The sequence below is a fragment of the Pelophylax lessonae genome, assembly GCF_965119305.1.
Source record: "Pelophylax lessonae genome assembly, chromosome: 8".
In the NCBI taxonomy this organism is placed as follows: domain Eukaryota; kingdom Metazoa; phylum Chordata; class Amphibia; order Anura; family Ranidae; genus Pelophylax; species Pelophylax lessonae.
Window position 1 is genome coordinate 271541279 of NC_138775.1, and position 20757 is coordinate 271562035.

The window sequence follows — 20757 nt, forward strand, 5'->3', positions numbered from 1 at the left end:
GTGCTACCTTTATATTTTCTTTCTCAAAATACTATGATGCTTAAAAACCAACTCCAATCAAAACACTTTTTTGCTTTAGATATTTCCGATTGGGGAAATTTACTCTAACGTCATGTTGAAACAGCAAGAAATGTCAAATCTTTCCAGTGGAGACGCCAACGGCAACAAAACAATCTTTTTTAAGTAAAACCTTGGTAGAACCTTTCCCTTAATATTACTTTTATGAAGCGAAAGAATTAGAGCACCAAGTGGTAAGGATTCATCAGATATAATTGTTTGTCACAACAAAAAGGTCTCAAGAGTTGACACTTAACATATTTTAGGGCTCCAGTACAAAATACACAAAGAGGCACTTGGAACTTTAAGACATAGAAATTTAGTCAGATAAAGGGAAACTTCAAGCAAGCTAAATAGCTCTGGTAAGGCAGCCACCCTTGACCAGCACCCAACAGTAGCAGTAACAACCAACCATAGAAATACAGAGGAGGAGCACCAGACAAAAACAGGATAAAGTCCACAGTCATTTTAATTGTTGGTAAAAAAAGTCATAAAAAAAACAGCCAACGTTTTTCGGGGCTCAACACAGGATGAAACTTGGAAGGAGAAAAAGTGACTTCCCAGATCCCTATTATAATTAGTGTTAAACTCTCCACATGAAATCGCAACTTGACAGCAGTTTCTGAGCAGTAAGAATTTTAGGGTTTATGCACAACCCCCCCTTTATCAGGGCTTAGTATTTATGTTCAACTAGAATCTGGATGGGTACTTACCCCTGAGTTTGCCTGGCTGCCAGATAGCTCACTGAGTGAACTCATAACCACAGTCCACAAATAATTTAAACTGGTGTCGCCATTTGTACAGATTCCAGTTGCATAATACTAAGCCTCGATGAAGGGGGATCTTTGCATAGCCCCCGAAACATGTTGACTGTCCCTCCTTTTTTCTGACAAATACAATGTACACTCTATTGTCAAAAGTATTGGGACGCCTGCCTTTACACGCACATGAACTTTAATGGCATCCCAGTCTTAGTCTGTAGGGTTCAGTATTGAGTTTGTCCACCCTTTGCAGCTATAACAGCTTCAACTCTTCTGAGTAGGCTGTCCACAAGGTTTAGGAGTGTGTCTATGGGAGTGTTTGACTTCTCTTCCAGAAGCACATTTGTGAGGTCAGGTACTGTTGTTGGACGAGAAGGTCTGGCTCGCAGTCTCCGCCCTAAATCATCTCAAAGGTGTTCTATCGGGTTTAGGCCAGGACTCTGTGCAGGCCAGTCAAGTTCCTCCACCCTAAACTCACTCATCCATGTCTTTATGGACCTTGCTTTTTGCACAGGTGCGCATTCTTGTTGGAACAGGAAGGGGCCATCCCCAAACTGTTCCCACAAATTTGAGAGCATGAAGTTGTCCAAAATCTCTTGGTATGCTGATGCCTTAAGAGTTCCCTTCACAGGAACTAAGGGGCCAAGCCCAACTCCTGAAAAACAACCCCACACCACAATCCCCCCTAAACAAAATGATTTGGAAGGGCGGCCCAATACTAATATAGTGTTGGAGAGTGAGTTTGGGGTGGAGGAACTGGACTGGCTTGCACAGAGTCCTGACCTCAACCGATAGAACACCTTTTTTTTTTTAATGATATATTTTTATTTAAGTTTTTCATCATAGAAATTTGTAAAGGTTTACAAAAAGAAACACAATTAACAACATGGAAATACAGTATGTAGTAAAGATTATAGGTGCTTTAAGTAAACTCATGAATCTTTGGCATAGTTTACTATAAAAAGATATACAAATAGAGTTGCAAGTGTACATTGAGACTGAAACAATAAATACCATGAATAAATGAAAATAAGGACAGAAAAAGGAAAAATAAAGAAAAACAACATGGGCTTGACGATGAGATATCCAATAAAGAAAAAAATGTTTTAAGGTCAGGTAAGTGGATTCTAGGGTAATAAGGTTGCAAAGTCTGATCTTTTTATAAAAGCCTATACAGGGAAGCCATACGTCCTGGAAATTAAAATATTGGTTGTGTAGCTGCGCCAATATTTCCTCCATTCTCATAAGCTTTTTTATTTTGGTTATCCATTCTATTATTGATGCAGTGTGCTGATATTTCCAATATCTCGTAATTATCGCCCTGGCAGCCACTAAGAAGAAAAAAAAATTCCCCTTAACTTTTGAAACAGATTCTGGGAACATAGATAATAGTGCTATTTTTGGAGTTTCGGGCACTGTCTATGAGGCAAAGGCATTATAAAGACATTACCCCAAAATTGGCGCAAAACTGGGCAACTCCACCATATATGTTGCATGATACCCACATGCAACAGACATTGCCAATGAAGGGGAAAAGGGAACAGCCATTTTAGTTATACATAAACTATATTTTTAATAAAAAAGTATATTGGCAGTGAAGTGGATGGTCAAAATGAGAACATCAGTTTCCCATCTTTTCATTTGCAGATTGCTATCTCGGCCTTTGAAGACATGTACAGCTAAACAACTACTGGAAGTAACAAGCCCTATGTAATGTGACTGTATTGCTCTCCAAACATGTCTTTCTACCTACATGTTTGTAAAATAAATATATTTTTCAATCTGGCTTCAACAGTCAAAATGTTAATGAAACCCATGAGTTTTGGGGTTTCCCCTACACCAACATTGGTCTGATGTATTTGGAAATATTTTGAATAGTATCCAAGGACAGCGATACCATCTCGTAATGACTTTATAATCTCGTTTCTGTATTTTACTTTTTCTACTAGGACCCCAGTATCCATCTATGCCTTAGTCCCTTGTGGCTTCTGGTTCAGGCCCGAGTGTCTGATTTTTCCCCTGTGTACCATCCATTCACACCTGAGGGGGGACATGATAGCAATTTTTAAATATCTCAATGGGGATCTCAGCTTAGAAAAAAGGGATTGCATGAGGACTCGGGGGCATACAATGCGATTAGACGAGAAGCGTTTTAACCTCAGGCAACGTGGGGGGTTCTTTACTGTTAGGGCTACAAGATTGTGGAATTCTCTACCACAAGAGGTGGTTTCTGTGGGTAGTATGGTGGCTTTCAAAAGACTATTGGACGTGCATCTCAAGGATCAGAACATTCAGGGGTATGTGAGATGATTACAGCCACACACACCTACACAGGTTGAACTGGATGGACTATTGTCTTTATTCAACCTCACCTACTATGTAACTATGTAACTGCATTGTAACTGCATTATGTTTTAATAAAAAGAACTAGTGATCAACCGATATTGTTTTTTTATTGCCGATACCGATATTTTGGTCATTGCATATCGGTATTGGTCGATATTGGCTGATATTTTCGTACATTAAAATTTTATTTTTTGACAGGTACTCTTGTGGAGGGATCTGGGAGTCTTAACCACTTAAGCCCCGGAAGATTTTACCCCCTTCCTGACCAGGGGGTATTTTGCGATTCGGCACTGCGTGACTTTAACGGACAATTGCACGGTCGTGCGACGCTGTACCTAAACGAATTTGACGTCCTTTTTTCCCCACAAACAGAGCTTTCTTTTGGTGGTATTTGATCACCTGTGCGATTTTTTGATCACGCGCTATAAACGAAAAAAGAGCGTCAGTTTTGCAAAAATAATATTTTTCACATTTTTTTAGATGAAATTCCCCCCAAAAAAAAAGTAAAAATCAAAATTTTTTTAAATTTTCGGCCAATTTGTTTTATGCTACATATGTTTGGTAAAAAAAAATCGCAAAAAGCGTATTTTGATTGGTTTGCGCAAAAGTTATCGCGTTTACTAACAAAGGGTAAGATTTTTGTCATTTTTGTTGTTTTTTTTTTTAACGCGTAATGGCGGCGATCTGCGATTTTTTTTGCGGTATTGCGACATTGGGGCGGACAGATCGGACCCTTGACTGACATTTGTGACACTTTTGGGGTTACCAGTGACATTTCTACAGTAATCAGTGCTATACATATGCACTGTTACTGTAAAAATACACTGGTTGTGAAGGGGTTAACTTTATTTGGGAGGGAGGGGCTGTGTGTATCCCTAGGGGCGTGCTTTCTACTGTGATTGGCTGTGGCTTGAGCTGTAAGGACACTGATCAACGGATCTACATACTAGATCCGTTTGATCAGTGTCTTTACAGCGAGGAGAATGACAGGTGGCTTGTTTACACAAGCTGCCTGACATTCTCCCTCTCCCCCGCCGATCGCCGAGTGACGGGGTCCGCTGGTCACACGCGCGGGGGGGTCCGTGACCACGCGGGAGCGGGAGCGCGCCTTACATCTCAAGGATCAGAACATTCAGGGGTATGTGAGATGATTACAGCCACACACACCTACACAGGTTGAACTAGATGGACTATTGTCTTTATTCAACCTCACCTACTATGTAACTATGTAACTATGCAATACTAGTACAATGTACTGTTCTTTTATGTGTGTTGAATAATAAAGAATCATTTTTTTTTTGCATCTACACCTTCCATTTTACCCCTCTGGTATCGCAACGTCCCTCTCCCAGTTTGCTAAATCCCTTTGGAACTGAATCTTTTGTTCCTGTATTTTACTGTAATCTTACAACAGACGATTTATGAGTCCAAATGCAGGGTTTACGAACTTCTTCCTCTTCAAAAATAACTCCTAGCTCCCTTTCCCATTCCACAGATAAGAAGGTTTGTCAGAAAAGATCTCGGTTAGGAAAAAAATATAAAGAAGGGAAACAGCATGTGTAGGTGGGTCAGGTTGTGTACATCAGTGGTTCTCAACTCCGGTCCTCAGGGCCCACTAACAGGCCAGCTTTTAAGTATTACCTTGGGGAGATGCAGACTAGAGTACTGCAATCACTGAGCAGCAAATGATATCACCTGTGATGTATTTCAGTTATCTTGCAAATCTGGCCTGTTAGTGGGCCCTGTAGGCCAGGGTTGAGGACCACTGGTGTACATTAAGATTCAAAAACGGTAAGGGGATGTGGAAGATCACCTCTTAGTTTTTAATGAATTATAGAAGTTACGGAGTTGGAAATACAATAGCCGCCTACTTGAATGACAGGGAAAAAACTCATTCAATTGTGTCAAAGGTTTCAGGCCGATTGAATCAATAACATCTGTCATTAAGAAATGGATTTTAAAAGTAGCAAAAAAGAGGGGGGGAGGTTTTGATTGCAACCCTGGAGGGAATTTAGGATTGCCTGTGAGTGGCGTTGGTGGGCTTATATAGGAAGATAGTAAAATAATGTTAAGTAAGCGGTCCCGGAAGATATAGATTTTGCCTGAGAACATAAGGATGGCAAAATCCACAAAAGGGACATAGGAGAAAAAATAATTCCTCAATTTGTACCCATAATTTCCTCGAGGAGTTATGGAACCAGTCTAATATTTGGGCTATGTGAACCGCCTCATAATAATGACCCATTTGGGGCAGACTCACTCCCCCCAAATAGATCCAGACAGAACACCTTTGGGATGAATTAGAGCGGAGAGTGTAAGCCAGGCCTTCTCGTCCAACATCAGCGCCTGACCTCACAAATGCGCTTCTGGAAGACTGGTCAAACATTCCCATCGACACACTCCTAAACCTTGTGGACAGCATTCCCAGAAGAGTTGAAGCTGTTATAGCTGCAAAGGGTGGGCCAACTCACTATTGAACCCTATGGACTAAGACTGTGATGCCATTAAAGTTCATGTGTGTGTAAAGGCAGGCGTCCCAATACTTTTGACAATATAGTGTATATCTGGACCAATCCCTAATGGCTTGGTATTCTCTTCCTTTCGCTCCATATAAGCTGAATTTCACAGCAATGGGCAATAATTTATATACTTTTCCAAATTTAAAGTCCAGGATCCTTCTATCCTAATCCCAGGTTATTATTACTATCTGCATCTTCTTTTTCCGGAGAAAACAATCCCCTCATTTCTTGTCCTGCTGTCACAAGATGGATTTGCCCCAGTGGGTCCCAGACAGATATAATACCTTGAGATAGTGTTTACTCCTTAAAGTGTAACTATGACCACCCTCTATTCAAAAGAAAAAAAAATAATGATTTTTTTTCACATATTTGTAAGAGGGTGGTCCAAAAAAGGAAAATGTTGCTGTAAGGAATGTTACAAAACCCCTGACCCTCTGTCTGGACAGTGCTGATTGGCTCTGTGCTGATCACACGCACCCTCCCAAGAAAAAGAAAAAACAACTCTCTAGCAATACACACCAAACTGAGCATGTGCAGCTTGTCCCCTAGCCTCTGTACTATCTGGAGATGGTTTGGGGACTGTGGAAGAAGGGGAGGATCAGAGAAGACAGGATTATGCAGGCTTTTTAAACAATGCGGAGAATTAACCCTTTAGATTCCACAGTGAGTATAACAAGCATGCTTAACTGCATATACAGACTGATTTTACTGTTGTCGGTTAAGTAACACTTTAAGTTTCACTTCAAAGTGGTTGTAAACCTCAGACATGAAATATAAACAAAGCCTATCATTCTATAGTGTGTACTCGTCTCAGTCCAGAACTCTAAGTGTCATTTATGTCTTCTGCTTCATTCCTCTGCTGTCAGCGTGAGTCACTTCTGATAAGTTTTCCTGACACCAATAGAAAAGTGATGACAGGAGAGGGACCTCCAGTTGATTGACAGACTCAGCTCTGTTCCTGTGTGCTGTGTAAAGGAGGTGGGGGCAGGGCTGGTGCAAGGATTTTTGCCGCCCTAGGCAAAATAAAAATTGGCGCCCCCCCGTATGCTCTCCCACCCCCCCATCCCAAGTTGCTGAAGGGGTTAAAACCAGTGGCGGCTGGTGCTCCATCGGTCGGGGGGTGCAGATGGACCTGGCCATGGATCCCCCGTCATTCCTGAGTCCAGTCCCCACCATATTCCCCCCAAGGGGCGCCAGTTCACTTACCAATTGGGAAACAGGTCTCAGGACCCACTTCCTGATTGGCTGGGAGGAGAATCAGTGTGGCAATAGCAAATATTCATTCGCTATTGTCACACAACTGGGTGGGCTCAGGGCCCACCCTTTTTTTAAGCCTATTAGAGCCTCTTCAAAAAAAAATAAAAAAACCCTCATTGGAATCCATGCGTCCGACGCCCTGTATGTAGATTAGGGGGCCGGACGCATAGATGGGGGGGGGGGGGTGGTGGGCGGCCGCCACTGGTAAAACCCCTTCAGTGACTTACGGTAAGTCACTTACCTCGGGTCAGGCTCAGCCGCCACCCCCTGCTAAGTTGCGCCCTAGGCGGCTGCCTAGTTAGCCTTACTGGTAGCGCCGCCCTGGGTGAGGGGAAGGGGGGTGCCGTCAGAGCTTTTCTTACTGAGTGTAACTTCAGCTCTCCTCCCCTTTTTTCTGACAGTTCAGACAAGCTTTTTAAAGTTCTGGACTTTGAACGGATGTAGAAATAAGAAGACTGCAGACAAACAGGTACAATTCATGTAGGAGGATTTGTGTATCACTTGAGGCAAGTCCCTTCACTGGGTACATGTAGGGGTTTACAACCACGTTAAGATACACTGAACAATAATGTAACAAACATAAAGAAAATTAAATGGTTTAAAAATGTTTTCGAATACCTGCGTTAAATAAAAAAACCTAAAATGTTGTTCTACTTGCTTCCCTTTGTCACTGTTCATAATACAGGCATGCTGTGCCTCCTACTTAGAAAACACAGCAGTGTCTGTAGGCTTGAAGGTTTTCCTGTTAGTGCTGACACCATCTGGGGCGTCCATAACTGCATGAATCTATGTGTAAAGGGATGGAGATCTCAGCTGGATTATGAGACTCTGCAGGAGCTGTCTTTCTTACCAGGCTTGTCACTTTCTGCTAACGAAATAGGAAATTACTACTTCAAATTTCATACTCTCCAGTTTAAGAAACCAAACTACGCACATTTTCAAACATTTAAAATATTCCATGTAATTTGATTTGTGTTTTTTTTTTCCCCTCAGATATATTTATCACACTATTCAAATGATAAAGCGACATTCCGCTGCATGCCTGGGCAACCTAAAATAAAATACCCTATGCAGTACAAATTTCCAGTACATTCACATGTCCCTATGTTCTGCCTCTTTTAGGCCCTACATATATAGCATATATGTGCACACAAGCCGCTGGCCGGTCGGCTCTTCCGCCCGCCCTTCGTCCCGCTCCAGTGACGTCAGCACGCCGCGACTGACGCACGCTTAGTCAAATGTGACGTTATCAAATGTGACGTTACCACCTTGATATCGTCACATTTGACGAAACGTACATCGGTCGCGGCGTGCTGACGTCACCGGAGCGGGACGAAGGGCGGACGGAAGAGCCGACTGGCCGGCGGCTTGTGTGCACATATATGCTCATACCTACCCTGCATCTTGTAAGTGCATTACTTTATTTTTCCAATAAACGTTATGGTTTTACGCTATGCATTTCCATACATTCTTTTCACATGATATTATGGTCTGATGGTGGATGTCCCTGTCCATACTGTCTAAAACCCTGGATGAACAGTGGAGAGCTGCCCCTGAATATCTTTATTGGTCTATGACAGACATCTTTGGCTTATTTTTACCTAGATCTGGTAAGCAGTATATACTACTGGTGGAGGTCACTGCACATACTGGTGGATACTGTTATTCTTCATATTCTTCATTCACGGTTCTTGTGAATTCTCCAGATTATTGAGAGACTTAATATCATATATGATTTATTGAACATTTATTTCACATTTATTTTGGACACTTGTATTTATGTTTATATTTTCAATATTTAAGTGATACAAATTTGTCACTTTCGTTTATATAGCGCAGCTTATCTTATTTAATCTGTTTTGGGTGTTGTCACACTTGAAGCTGCAGCTTGTATTGCACTTTGCGCGGTTATAATTTATATTTATTACTCTATTCAAAACGAAAAAAAAATATTCACCTTTAGTTATATTTTAATAGTAGAGAAGAAGGGGGGGGTGAGCTAATATTGCATCCACAAAGCACACACGTGGAAGGAATTAAAGAGGTACATGTATACAATAATAATGCATCACATTATACAATTAGTGAAATTACATCGCTACTTCTCTCCCTATACAATGATTACTACCACACCTAAATGGCCTCATGCACACAGGGCATTTTTACCGCTGCTTTTAGATGCGTCACATGTTTTTTTTTGCAGCTTCAAAACGCCCCTCTGTTATTCTATGGCCTCATACATACACAGGCTTTTAGGAGCTGCAAGTGGCATAGGCGTTTTCAAGCTGTAAAAAAACCCAGGGCCAGCACGTTCTGGAGCAGCAGCATTAGGCTGTAAAAACGCCTGACGTGCCTAAACGTGGCTAAACGCATGTTAACGCTGTATACAGCTTTAAGCTGCATCAAGCATTTTTAAGCTGTAGTAGTTGGATTTGAGAGTGGAAAATAGAAGAGGGCAGAGAAATGCTGCTAAACGCTAACGCTGCTAAAAGTGGCTAAACACGTTTTTCCTGGTGTCAGAACTGGCTTTGCAGCTCGTTTTCTCAAACGCTCTGTGTGCATGAGCCCTAAAACCAACAATTATTAAATAATAAAAACATAGATTAAAAAAACTGTATATATATATATATTTAAACCCAATTTAAAAAAAATTGGGACACTGTACCAATTGTGAGTAAAAAAGGAATGGACTAATTTACAAATCTCATAATCTTATATTTTATTCACAATATAATATAGATAACCTATCAAATGTTGAAAGTAAGACATTTTGAAATGTCATGCCAAATATTGGCTCATTTTGGATTTCATGAGAGCTACACATTCCCAAACAATGGGACAGGTAGCAAAGAGGCCGGAAAAGTTAAATGTACATATATGGAACAGCTGGAGGACCAATTTGCAACTTATTAGGTCAATTGGCAAAATGATTGGGTATAAAAAGAGCCTCTCAGAGTGGCAGTGTCTCTCAGAAGTCAAGATGGGCAGAGGATCACCAATTTCCCCAATGCTGTGGCGAAAAATAGTGGAGCAATATCAGAAAGGAGTTTGCAAAGAGTTTGAAGTTATCATCATCTACAGTGCATAATATCATCCAAAGATTCAGAGAATCTGGAACAATCTCTGTGTGTAAGGGTCAAGGCCGTAAAACCATACTGGATGCTTGTGATATTCGGGCCCTTAGACGGCACTGCATCACATACAGGAATGCTACTGTAATGGAAATCACATCATGGGCTCAGGAATTCTTCCAGAAAACATTGTTGGTGGACACAATCCACCGCGTTATTCGCTGGTGCCGGCTAAAACTCTATAGGCCAAAAAATAAGCCATATCTAAACATGATCCAGAAGCGCAGGCGTTTTCTCTGGGCCAAAGCTCATATAAAATGGACTGTGGCAAAGTGGAAAACTGTTCTGTGGTCAGACGAATCAAAATTTGAAGTTCTTTTTGGAAAACTGGGACGCCATGTTATCCGGACTAAAGAGGATAAGGACAACTCAAGTTGTTATCAGCGCTCAGTTCAGAAGCCTGCATCTCTGATGGTATGGGGTTGCATGAGTGCGCGTGGCATGGGCAGCTTACACATCTGGAAAGGCACCATCAATGCTGAAAGGTATATCCAAGTTCTAGAACAACATATGCTCCCATCCAGACGTCGTCTCTTCCAGGGAAGACCTTGCATTTTCCAACATGACAATGCCAGACCACATACTGCATCAATTACAACATCATGGCTGCATTGAAGAAGGATCTGGGTACTGAAATGGCCAGCCTGCAGTCCAGATCTTTCACCCATAGAAAACATTTGGCGCATCATAAAGAGGAAGATGCGACAAAGAAGACTTAAGACAGTTGAGCAACTAGAAGTCTGTATTAGACAAGAATGGGACAACATTCCTATTCCTAAACTTGAGCAACTTGTCTCCTTAGTCCCCAGATGTTTGAAGACTGTTATAAAAAGAAGAGGGGATGCCACACAGTGGTAAACATGGCCTTGTCCCAACTTTTTTTGAGATGTGTTGATGCCATGAAATTTAAAATCAACTTATTTTTCCCTTAAAATGATACATTTTCTCAGTTTAAATATTTGATATGTCATCTATGTTGTATTCTGAATAAAATATTGAAATTGTAAACCTTCATAGCATTGCATTCTGTTTTTATTCACAATTTGTACAGTGTCCCAACTTTTTTGGAATCAGGTTTGTATATATATATTGTGACAGGAAGTCAGCTAAATCTGGGAATGTAGTCACAGGAAGGAGATACATTTCCACCTGATTTAGAAAGTCCATTAATTAATTTAGGGTGTTGGCTACAGAGCTAGCCAGCAGGAAGTTGAAAGGCCTTCACCTGTTCAGAATGAGGGAGTTAAGGCTCTATAATTTGTTCAGAGAAAGTCCTATTGTTTGCTGCCTCCAGAAGCTGTGTCCTGAAGCCATGTGGGCTGGGAGCAGGAGGACAGTCAGCGTGTGCCTCCCGACAGGATGTGTGGGCCTGGGAGAAGACCCCCCGGAGTGATGTGTGCCCGGGACGGTAACCAAGGGTGAATACGTCTCAAAGGTGAGAAGACGAACTGTTGATGTGAAAGAAACAAAAGGACTGTGTTGCCCTGTGAAGCTATTATAAAAGGACTATTGAGTGTCCGCTGTAGGACAAGGAAGTCTGCCCGACGGTAGGTTGGAGACAGACACTTAGGCAGGTTCCAGTTGTGAGAAGGTAGCCGCCCACAGAGGCAAGGATTTATTTTCTGTTTTATTTTATTTTGGATGTTTTGCTGCATACAGCCTGGTGAAGAAAACACCATTTAATAAACCACACTGTTTGTTTGCAAGCACTTGTCGGCTACCTCTCTGGGAAAACGCACCCCCCAAGGGGTCATCCACGCCTACCACCGAGCTAATCCCTCACATATGGTGGAGGTATGCAGTGGGCATAAGCAGAGATCCCTGCAAGGAAGTGCAAATGTTTGATGAACTTTATCTGGTGCATGAGATTGCACAATCTATGTGTGCAGGAGAGAAGATCCTGACAAAAAAAAAAAAAAAAAAAGTGTTTTAAAGAGACAGCGGTCTCAAAATTATTTGATGAACTTTGTTGTGTCTGGTGCAAGGGACTGCACAAACTGTGTGCGCAGGAAAAGAGATCCCGCAAGAGAGAGAAAAACTACATGTGTTGAAGAGACAGTGGTCTGAAAATTTTTTGCTGGACTGTGAAAAATTTGTTTGTGGAGTTATTGAAGATGGGGCGGTCCAAACGCCTGAAAAATGCAAAGATAGATGAAATGAGAGACCGGATTCTATGGATGGAGGGGATGTTGCCGTCTGAACCAGCCCCATCCATGCCTAAAGAGAGTCTACTAAAGAGGAAGGTTGTTGTCCCTAGCAACACTGATGAAACCGCTATGGAGACGCAGTGTGCTCAGATGAAAAGTAAACTCAAAATGGAGGAGATGTTGAAACATCTGATTATATCAAATGCAGCTCAACAGCAAGCAAATGCAGCTCAACAGCAGGCAAATGCGGATTTTCAGCAGAGCTTTGCAGCTCAACAAAAGGCTCATCAAGAGAGCATGGCAGGCTGGAAACAGAGACGCCAGCAGCCAATGGAGGCCATCGGTTTGGAGGAAACCGAGTATGTGTGCAGGGCTGAGTTGGATGCCTTGCAACGGAAAATGGAAGAAAAGGAACAAGCCTTGGAATTGCTTAAAATGGAGCATAGAAACTTGCAGGAAACGAATGAACTACTCAAGTCTCATGTGTCACAGTGGGAAGAATCCACTGCTCTTCTTTTGGTCGAGTTGCAAAAACGCAGAGAGACTATAATGGAGAAAGATACCATCCTCATGGAAAAGGAAAGTGAAATTCAGACTTTGCAGAAGCAAAGCATGTGTGAAATGTTGGAGTTGCGTAATCAGCTGGAAAAAAGTCTTCAGTGTTTGGAAGTTACAAAAATAGACCTGCAGGAGTCGCAGGAACAGAATGTTGCTCTGAAAGCGACATTGTCTCTCAGCGACAAAGAGAAAAGTGAAAGAGAGGCTAAATTACTGAGTACTGTGTATGAGCTCACTACTTTGAGCAATGTGGTAGATGAATGGCGTGCGGACTGTGAAAGTTGGAAAGGGGAAGCCCAACGTGTCCAGCAGCAGTTAAAGGAGAAAGAAGCCTGTGTGGCAGAATTACATTCTTATTCCCAGATGCTAGCCAATGAGGTGAAGGCTCTTATGCAGGGAAAAGGAGATTGTGAACATAAGAGGGAAAAAGTAGAGGCACAGCTTCTGGAATCGCAAGTCAAGGTGTCAGAAGGTGACCGATTGTGTGCTAAGCTGTCAGAGAAGGCAAACCGACTGCAGGTTGAGTTGGACAATGTTATAAATCAGCTTTCTCAAGCAGACAGAAAATCTAGAGAAATTGCGGAAGATTTTTCTATCTTGGAATCGCAGCTGCAAGACACGCAGGAACTCTTACAGGAAGAGAGGTGTCAAAGGCTGAGTTTTAGCACAAAGCTCAAACAAATGGAAGATGAGAAAAATGGCTTCCTGGAACAATTAAAAGAGGAGGCGGAAGCAAAGAAAAACCTATCAGAGCAAGTCGCAACATTGCAAGCTCAGATAGCGGATATGAAAAAACGCATGGAAGAAAGCGTTGGTTCATTACAGTGTGTTGAAGATGTGAAAAAGAAGTTTGATCAGATGCTTGGTGAAGAGAAGACTGTGTCTGCAAAATATGCAGAAGAACGCGACCGTGCAAAAACGGAGGCGCGTGATAACGAGAGCAAAGCCCTGTTCTTGGCTCGCTCTTTGGAGGAAGTTCTAGAGTGTAAGGCTGAACTAGAAAGTGTTAACAAACAGCTGCGTACAGAAATGGAAGAATTGGTCAGCTCCAAGGATGATGTTGTGAAAAGCGTTCAGGAGCTAGAAAAGTCTAAACGAGCCTTAGAACAGCAAGTAGAAGAGATGAAGATTCCGTTGCAGGAACTGGAAGAGGAATTCCAGGCAACAGAGGATCTGTCCCAAAGAGGGGATAGTGTGCCTGATGCAGTTTTTAAAAGGATCAGTGTTTTGGGGTCTGTCCTGAGTGAGCCTCAGAAATGTGATGACACGTGGCTTGAATCACCCCTTTGGAATAAACCGTTCCTTCAAAAACTTCAAGCATTGGAAAATGTATCATTAGAACTTCAGCAAATAAAGGAGTTGTGTAAGAAATGTGATGATTTCTCAGTTCAGGCTGAAAACCTAGTGGAGAAAACTAAAGCGGAGAAAACTAAAGCAAGTGATATAAATCTGGGAGGAAAAAGCAAACGCCACCTAGTGGAGAAAACTAAGGCTGTTGGTGAAAACGTGAAGCAAATGAATTTCAAGTGCCTTTCAGAGAATATTTCTAAAATGAAACTGGTGAAAGACGGGTGGCAGAAGTTTGATCGTGATCTTGAGATGCATTCCATGTGGAATTCAGATAGAGAAAAAGAACTAGGTGACCTTGAGCGGTCAAATAGTTCAGCAGAAAGTGCATTGAAGAAACCTGTAAAAGAATGTGTTGCAGTTCCATGCTTCTTCACTGATGCAGAGAGGAGGTCTATAATGGATACCACCCAGATCGCTGGGTTCAACTGTGTTGTTGCCTTTGACCCCTATGTTGGTGGAAGGAAAGTTGATGATGTTCTGGTTGGCTTCTTCTGTGAAGAGTTTGGCAAGAAATATAAACTCAATATCAAATCAAATAGTAGGCCTTTACTGCGACTCGCTCAGGAGGGCGAAAAGTTTAAGAAGTTGATGAGTGCAAATGCTTCAGATCTGCCTATGAATATGAAATGTTTGAATGATATTGATATCTCTGGGAAAAGGAACAGGGGTCACTTTGAAGAAATGTGTGACAGCCTGTTGTCTCAATTGGAAAATCCTCTGCACAGCATCTTAGAGCAAGCAAAGCTCAAGAAGGAAGATCATTCCCTTTTACAACAAAAAGTCAATGATTGTGTACAGCTGTATGGAGAGGCAACTCAAGTCACAGAGGGATGTCAAGAGTCCCTACTTGGAACAAAGCTTAGTGAAGCAAAGGTTCTCAAAGTTTTGTGGAAAACATTTATGGATTGCAGAGAGAGGCGTCTTAAGAATGTTGAAGACATTAAGACTAGCCCAATTGAGTTGCCTATGGATCACGGTCCTCCATGGTGGATTGGACAGACGGTTATGAGGGACAAGCTGTCTGACATTTATGAGAAAGCTGTCAATGAAGATGACAGAAACGAGAAGGAGCAAAATGATGCCAAAAATGCAGTTGAAGAATGTGTATATGAGATGAGAGACAAACTGTGTGGCATTTATGAGAAATCCGTCAATGAAGATGACAAAACAGTTTCATCCGGAAGCTTGAGGATAATAGGAGGCTTATCAGTGAGTCAGCAGTGCCTGACACATGCGTGCCTGGAAATATGTGTCCCAACCCTAGGGTTGAAACAAGAGGGGGGGGGTATGTGACAGGAAGTCAGCTAAATCTGGGAATGTAGTCACAGGAAGGAGATACATTTCCACCTGATTTAGAAAGTCCATTAATTAATTTAGGGTGTTGGCTACAGAGCTAGCCAGCAGGAAGTTGAAAGGCCTTCACCTGTTCAGAATGAGGGAGTTAAGGCTCTATAATTTGTTCAGAGAAAGTCCTATTGTTTGCTGCCTCCAGAAGCTGTGTCCTGAAGCCATGTGGGCTGGGAGCAGGAGGACAGTCAGCGTGTGCCTCCCGACAGGATGTGTGGGCCTGGGAGAAGACCCCCCGGAGTGATGTGTGCCCGGGACGGTAACCAAGGGTGAATACGTCTCAAAGGTGAGAAGACGAACTGTTGATGTGAAAGAAACAAAAGGACTGTGTTGCCCTGTGAAGCTATTATAAAAGGACTATTGAGTGTCCGCTGTAGGACAAGGAAGTCTGCCCGACGGTAGGTTGGAGACAGACACTTAGGCAGGTTCCAGTTGTGAGAAGGTAGCCGCCCACAGAGGCAAGGATTTATTTTCTGTTTTATTTTATTTTGGATGTTTTGCTGCATACAGCCTGGTGAAGAAAACACCATTTAATAAACCACACTGTTTGTTTGCAAGCACTTGTCGGCTACCTCTCTGGGAAAACGCACCCCCCAAGGGGTCATCCACGCCTACCACCGAGCTAATCCCTTACAATATATATATATATATATATATGCAGTATCTCACAGAAGTGAGTACACCCCTCACATTTTTGTAAATATTTTATTATATCTTTTCATGTGACAACACTGAAGAAATTAAACTTTGCTACAATGTAAAGTAGTGAGTGTACAGCTTGTATAACAGTGTAAATTTGCTGTTCCCTCAAAATAACTCAACACACAGCCATTAATGTCTAAACTGCAGGTAACAAAAGTGAGTACACCTCTAAGTGAAAATGTCCAAATTGGGCCTACTTAGCCATTCTCCCTCCCCGGTGTCATGTGACTTGTTGGTGTTACAAGGTCTCAGTTGTGAATGGGGAGCAGGTGTGTTAAATTTGGTGTTATCGCTCTCACTCTCTCATACTGGTCACTGGAAGTTCAACATGGCACCTCATGGCAAAGAACTTTCTGAGGAACTGAAAAAAAAAGAATTGTTGCTTTACATAAAGATGGCCTAGGCTATAAGAAGATTGCCAAGACCCTAAATCTGAGTTGCAGCACGGTGGCCAAGACCATACAGCGGTTTAACAGAACAGGTTCCACTCAGAACAGGTCTTGCTATGGTTGACCAAAGAAGTTGAGTGCACGTGCTTAGCATTATATCCAGAGGGTGTCTTTGGGAAATAGACATATAAGTGCTGCCAGAATTGTTGCAGAGGTTGAAGGGGTGGGGGGTCAGCCTGTCAGTGCTCAGACCATACGCAGCACACTGCATCAAATTGGTCTGCATTTCTGTCATCCCAGAAGGAAGCCTCTTCTTAAGATGATGCACAAGAAAGCCCGCAAACAGTTTGCTGAAGACAAGCAGACTAAGGACATGGATTACTAGAACCATGTCCTGTGGTCTGATGAGACCAAAATAAACGTATTTGGTTCAGATGGTGTCAAGCATGTGTGGCGGCAACCAGGTTAGGAGTACAAAGACAAGTGTGTCTTGCCTACAGTCCAGCATGGTGGTGGGAGTGTTGTGGTCTGGGGCTGCATGAGTGCTGCTTGCATTGGGGAGCTACAGTTCATTGAGGGACTATGAATGCCAACATTTACTGTGGCTTACTGAAGCAGAGCATGATCCCCTCTCTTCAGAGACTGGGCCGCAGGGCAGTATTCCAACATGATAATGACCCCAACCACACCTCCAAGATGACCACTGCCTTACTAAAGGAGCTGAGGGTAAAGGTGATAGACTGGCCAAGCATGTCTCCAGACCTAAACTCTATTGAGCATCTATGGGGCATCCTCAAACAGAAGGTGGAGGAGCGGAAGGTCTCTAACATCCACCAGCTTTGTGATGTCGTCCTGGAGGAGTGGAAGAGCACTCCAGTGGCAACCTGTGAATCTCTAGTGAACTCCATGCCCAAGAGGGTTAAGGAAGAAAATGGTGGCCACACAAAATATTGACACTTTGGGCCCAATTTGTTTTACTTAGGGGTGTACAGTGACCAGTATGAGAGAGTGAGAGTGATAACACCAAATTTAACACACCTGCTACCCATTCACAACTGAGACCTTGTAACACTAACGAGTCACATTACACTGGGGAGGGAAAATGGCTAATTGGGCCCAATTCGGACATTTTCACTTAGGGGTGTACTCACTTTTGCTGCCTTCAGTTTAGACATTAATGGCTGTGTGAGTTATTTTGAGGTGACAGCACATTTACACTATTATAGAAGCTGTACACTTACTACTTTACATTGTAGCAGTGTCATTTCTTCAGTGTTGTCTGTTGTCACATGAAAAGATAAAATAAAATATTTACAAAAATGTGAGGGGTCATGTACTCACTTTTGTGAGATACTGTATGTGTGTATATATATATATATATATATATATATATATATATATATATATATATATATATAAACATACAGGGACCAATATACCAATGATTGAGGGTGATATTTTTTGTTCAATTTCTAGAAAATGAAAGAAGAAAAGTTATTGACTTGGAAAGCTTTACAAGCATTGGATTTTACGGTGGGCCGTCGGCTTTTTCTCTCTATTCTTATCTACTCAAAATGTGTTTTTGAGTTGATAAGAGTAGATAAGAACAAAGTTAAAGGTTTTGAACCAGAGTTGGTCATTAGGTTCTCTACTACAATATGTATATAACAGTCTTTCTCAACCTTTTTACCCTAGGGGAACTCTTGAAATAATTATCAGGTCAAAGGGAACCCCTGCTAAAATAAATTATTCCGGGGGTCAGTGGGAAGAATGCCCCTTACATTGGTGGTCAGTGAAAAAAATGCCCCCCCCCCCCCCCTTACAGTGGGGGTCAGAATACCACCTTTAGAGACAGCATAAAAGATCACTGGTATGATGTTACTGGCTCTGCCAAGTGGCTCTAGACCCGAAACACTGTAGGCACAATCAGATGGGAGGTCAACCAGTCACAGGTCAACAAACCTCTAGCTACCTCTGGAGGAACCCTAGGGTTACACATTGAGAATGGCTGCCATATAACACAATATAACATACTCCACCATTGTGCAGAACCATAAAATACGTTCACAAGACATGCAAAAACACCAGTTAAGGAAAGCTTACCTGTAGGATCTTGTCCCCAGGCCGGAGTACCCCATACGCTGGTCCATCAGGCTGAACCCTAGTAACAAAGATACCCTATAAGTCAGAAACACAGGTTAGGCGTCTATCACGATTGCTCTACACTGAAGTTGTGCTAAGTGTGATGCCTCTGGGTGTCCACGGAAATAGATGGTGGCGACTCACTTCGGAAAGGTGTGTTGGGAGCACGGCACTGATGTAACGCATGACACACATCAACAGGATGGCGCATACATATGATACGCATGCAGGCTTGTTCTGCAAGGCAAATTATGGTGACCAATTAAAATATATTTACTGATCTGACTTCTGTAAAGGGAAATTTGATTGGCTGCTGTGGGTTACTGCACTTTACATGTATTAAATATCGAATGGGTTAGCCTAGTCTTTACAGTACCTCAACACCCATGGTGGTTTATAAGGTTCACTGAACCCTACAAGCATTGGAATTGCAGTTTGCATGACTGGCTTGCCAAGAAGAAAAATATCCAATTCAATAGTTTTGTACTGTATGTAGCCATAGAACAAGGCAGCACATGCACACTGCTGGTAGGATTCAATGAACTGAATATGCAAGCAAATGGGGGAGCCATTTCCACTATGCCTAGCATAGCCCTATCCAGGCCAGGCACAGGCAGACTATGAACTGGCTAATTACATATACCCTTACCTCTAGTCCTTTACAGTGCTGACATGGAAGCCTAATATCAAACAGTCCCTATTTTTGTTGGAAAATACTATACATCTTCCAACCCAAAGGGATATTGACTTAAACAGGACTGGTTCTCTTTGAAATGCTTATTCTTGATCAGTTTAATGAAAGGTATTATGCTTTCCAATATATATTATGAAAATTTCTTTTTCATTCCCCAGAAATAGTTGGCCCGTCTCTTAGCTATTCAGTGGTGCCCATTAGACATCTGCAGAACAGAAAAATTTGTTTTCTTTTGGATATATTCGTTATGTTACTAATTTTGTTTTGAATTTTGTTTTGTTGTCGTTAAATTTAGTTCCGTTTATTCATTTTCTAACAAATTCTCGGAATGATTAGAATTCGGATTGGTCGAAAAATGATCGACCAATTTTAATTCTGTATGAAGAATAGCTGGTTGTTAAACAGTGGGCTGGGAAGCTGACCGCCGCGTCCTTAACAACCGATGACCCATCAGCTGTCAGCGGGCTTCCCCACTGACAGCTGAAATGTAAACAAACAATGCCGGCAATAGAAAATTCTGAAAAAAACAGTGTTGGGCCCCTTCCCCAATACAATCCAGCCCCTTCTGGTCTGGTATTGATTTGAAGGGAAACACACACACACAAAACCGGTGTAGGGTGCTCCCCAACATCCGTACCAGACCCTTATCCGAGTATGCAGGCCAGGAGGGGGGGGGGTGAGTGAGCGCCCCCCCCTCCCGAGCCATACCAGGCCACATGCCCTCAACATGGGGGGGGCTGCCGCCCCCCCACACGATGCACCTTGTGCTTGGATTGGAGGGGGGGGGGGACGCTGTTTTTTCAGAATTTTCTATTGCCGGCATTGTTTTGTTCACATTTCAGCTGTCAGTGGGGAAGCCCGCCGACAGCTGATAAAGCATCAGTTGTTAAGGACGCGGTGGCCGGCTTCCCGGCCCGCTGCTTAACAACCAGTGATTTTTCACACATAAATGAAGACAACCCGCTGCTCCAGGTAAACCATGGAAGCCTAATGGATACTGCACATGGGTGCCCACCCCGGCTCGCCCCTGTATATAGCAGTAAATGAAGAAATAACTGCACACCATGGCCAGTTCCAAAATCCTTTATTGGAGTTTCCAATGTGACACCACAGGACACCGACAGGCTGCATGGTTGAAGCATTTCACACCCTAAAAAATGTGCTTAATCATAACCAAATTATGATCCACACAGAATTTAAATCTGTCGATCATTGTTGGACTGATCCAAAATCCAATCGTTCTGAAAATTTGGAATTTGTTCGAAAACGAATAAATAAAACTAATTTTAAAGAATTTCAACTAAATTCATTACTATTCGTTACTATTTAATTCGGAGATTTAGAAACATCCGAATCT

General features: G+C 42.4%; 1 protein-coding gene across 5 annotated transcripts in view; it reads right to left on the reverse strand.

Annotated features, from left to right (window-relative positions):
• The window catches only part of LRRC7 (leucine rich repeat containing 7), a 597872-nt gene that overhangs the window by 16006 nt on the left and 561109 nt on the right, over window positions 1-20757 (reverse strand). For all 5 annotated transcript variants that reach the window (XM_082265612.1, XM_082265611.1, XM_082265609.1 and 2 more), the window contains one exon: window positions 18668-18742. In XM_082265612.1, coding sequence (XP_082121738.1) covers window positions 18668-18742 — 75 coding nt within the window. The remainder of the gene's footprint in view (window positions 1-18667; window positions 18743-20757) is intronic.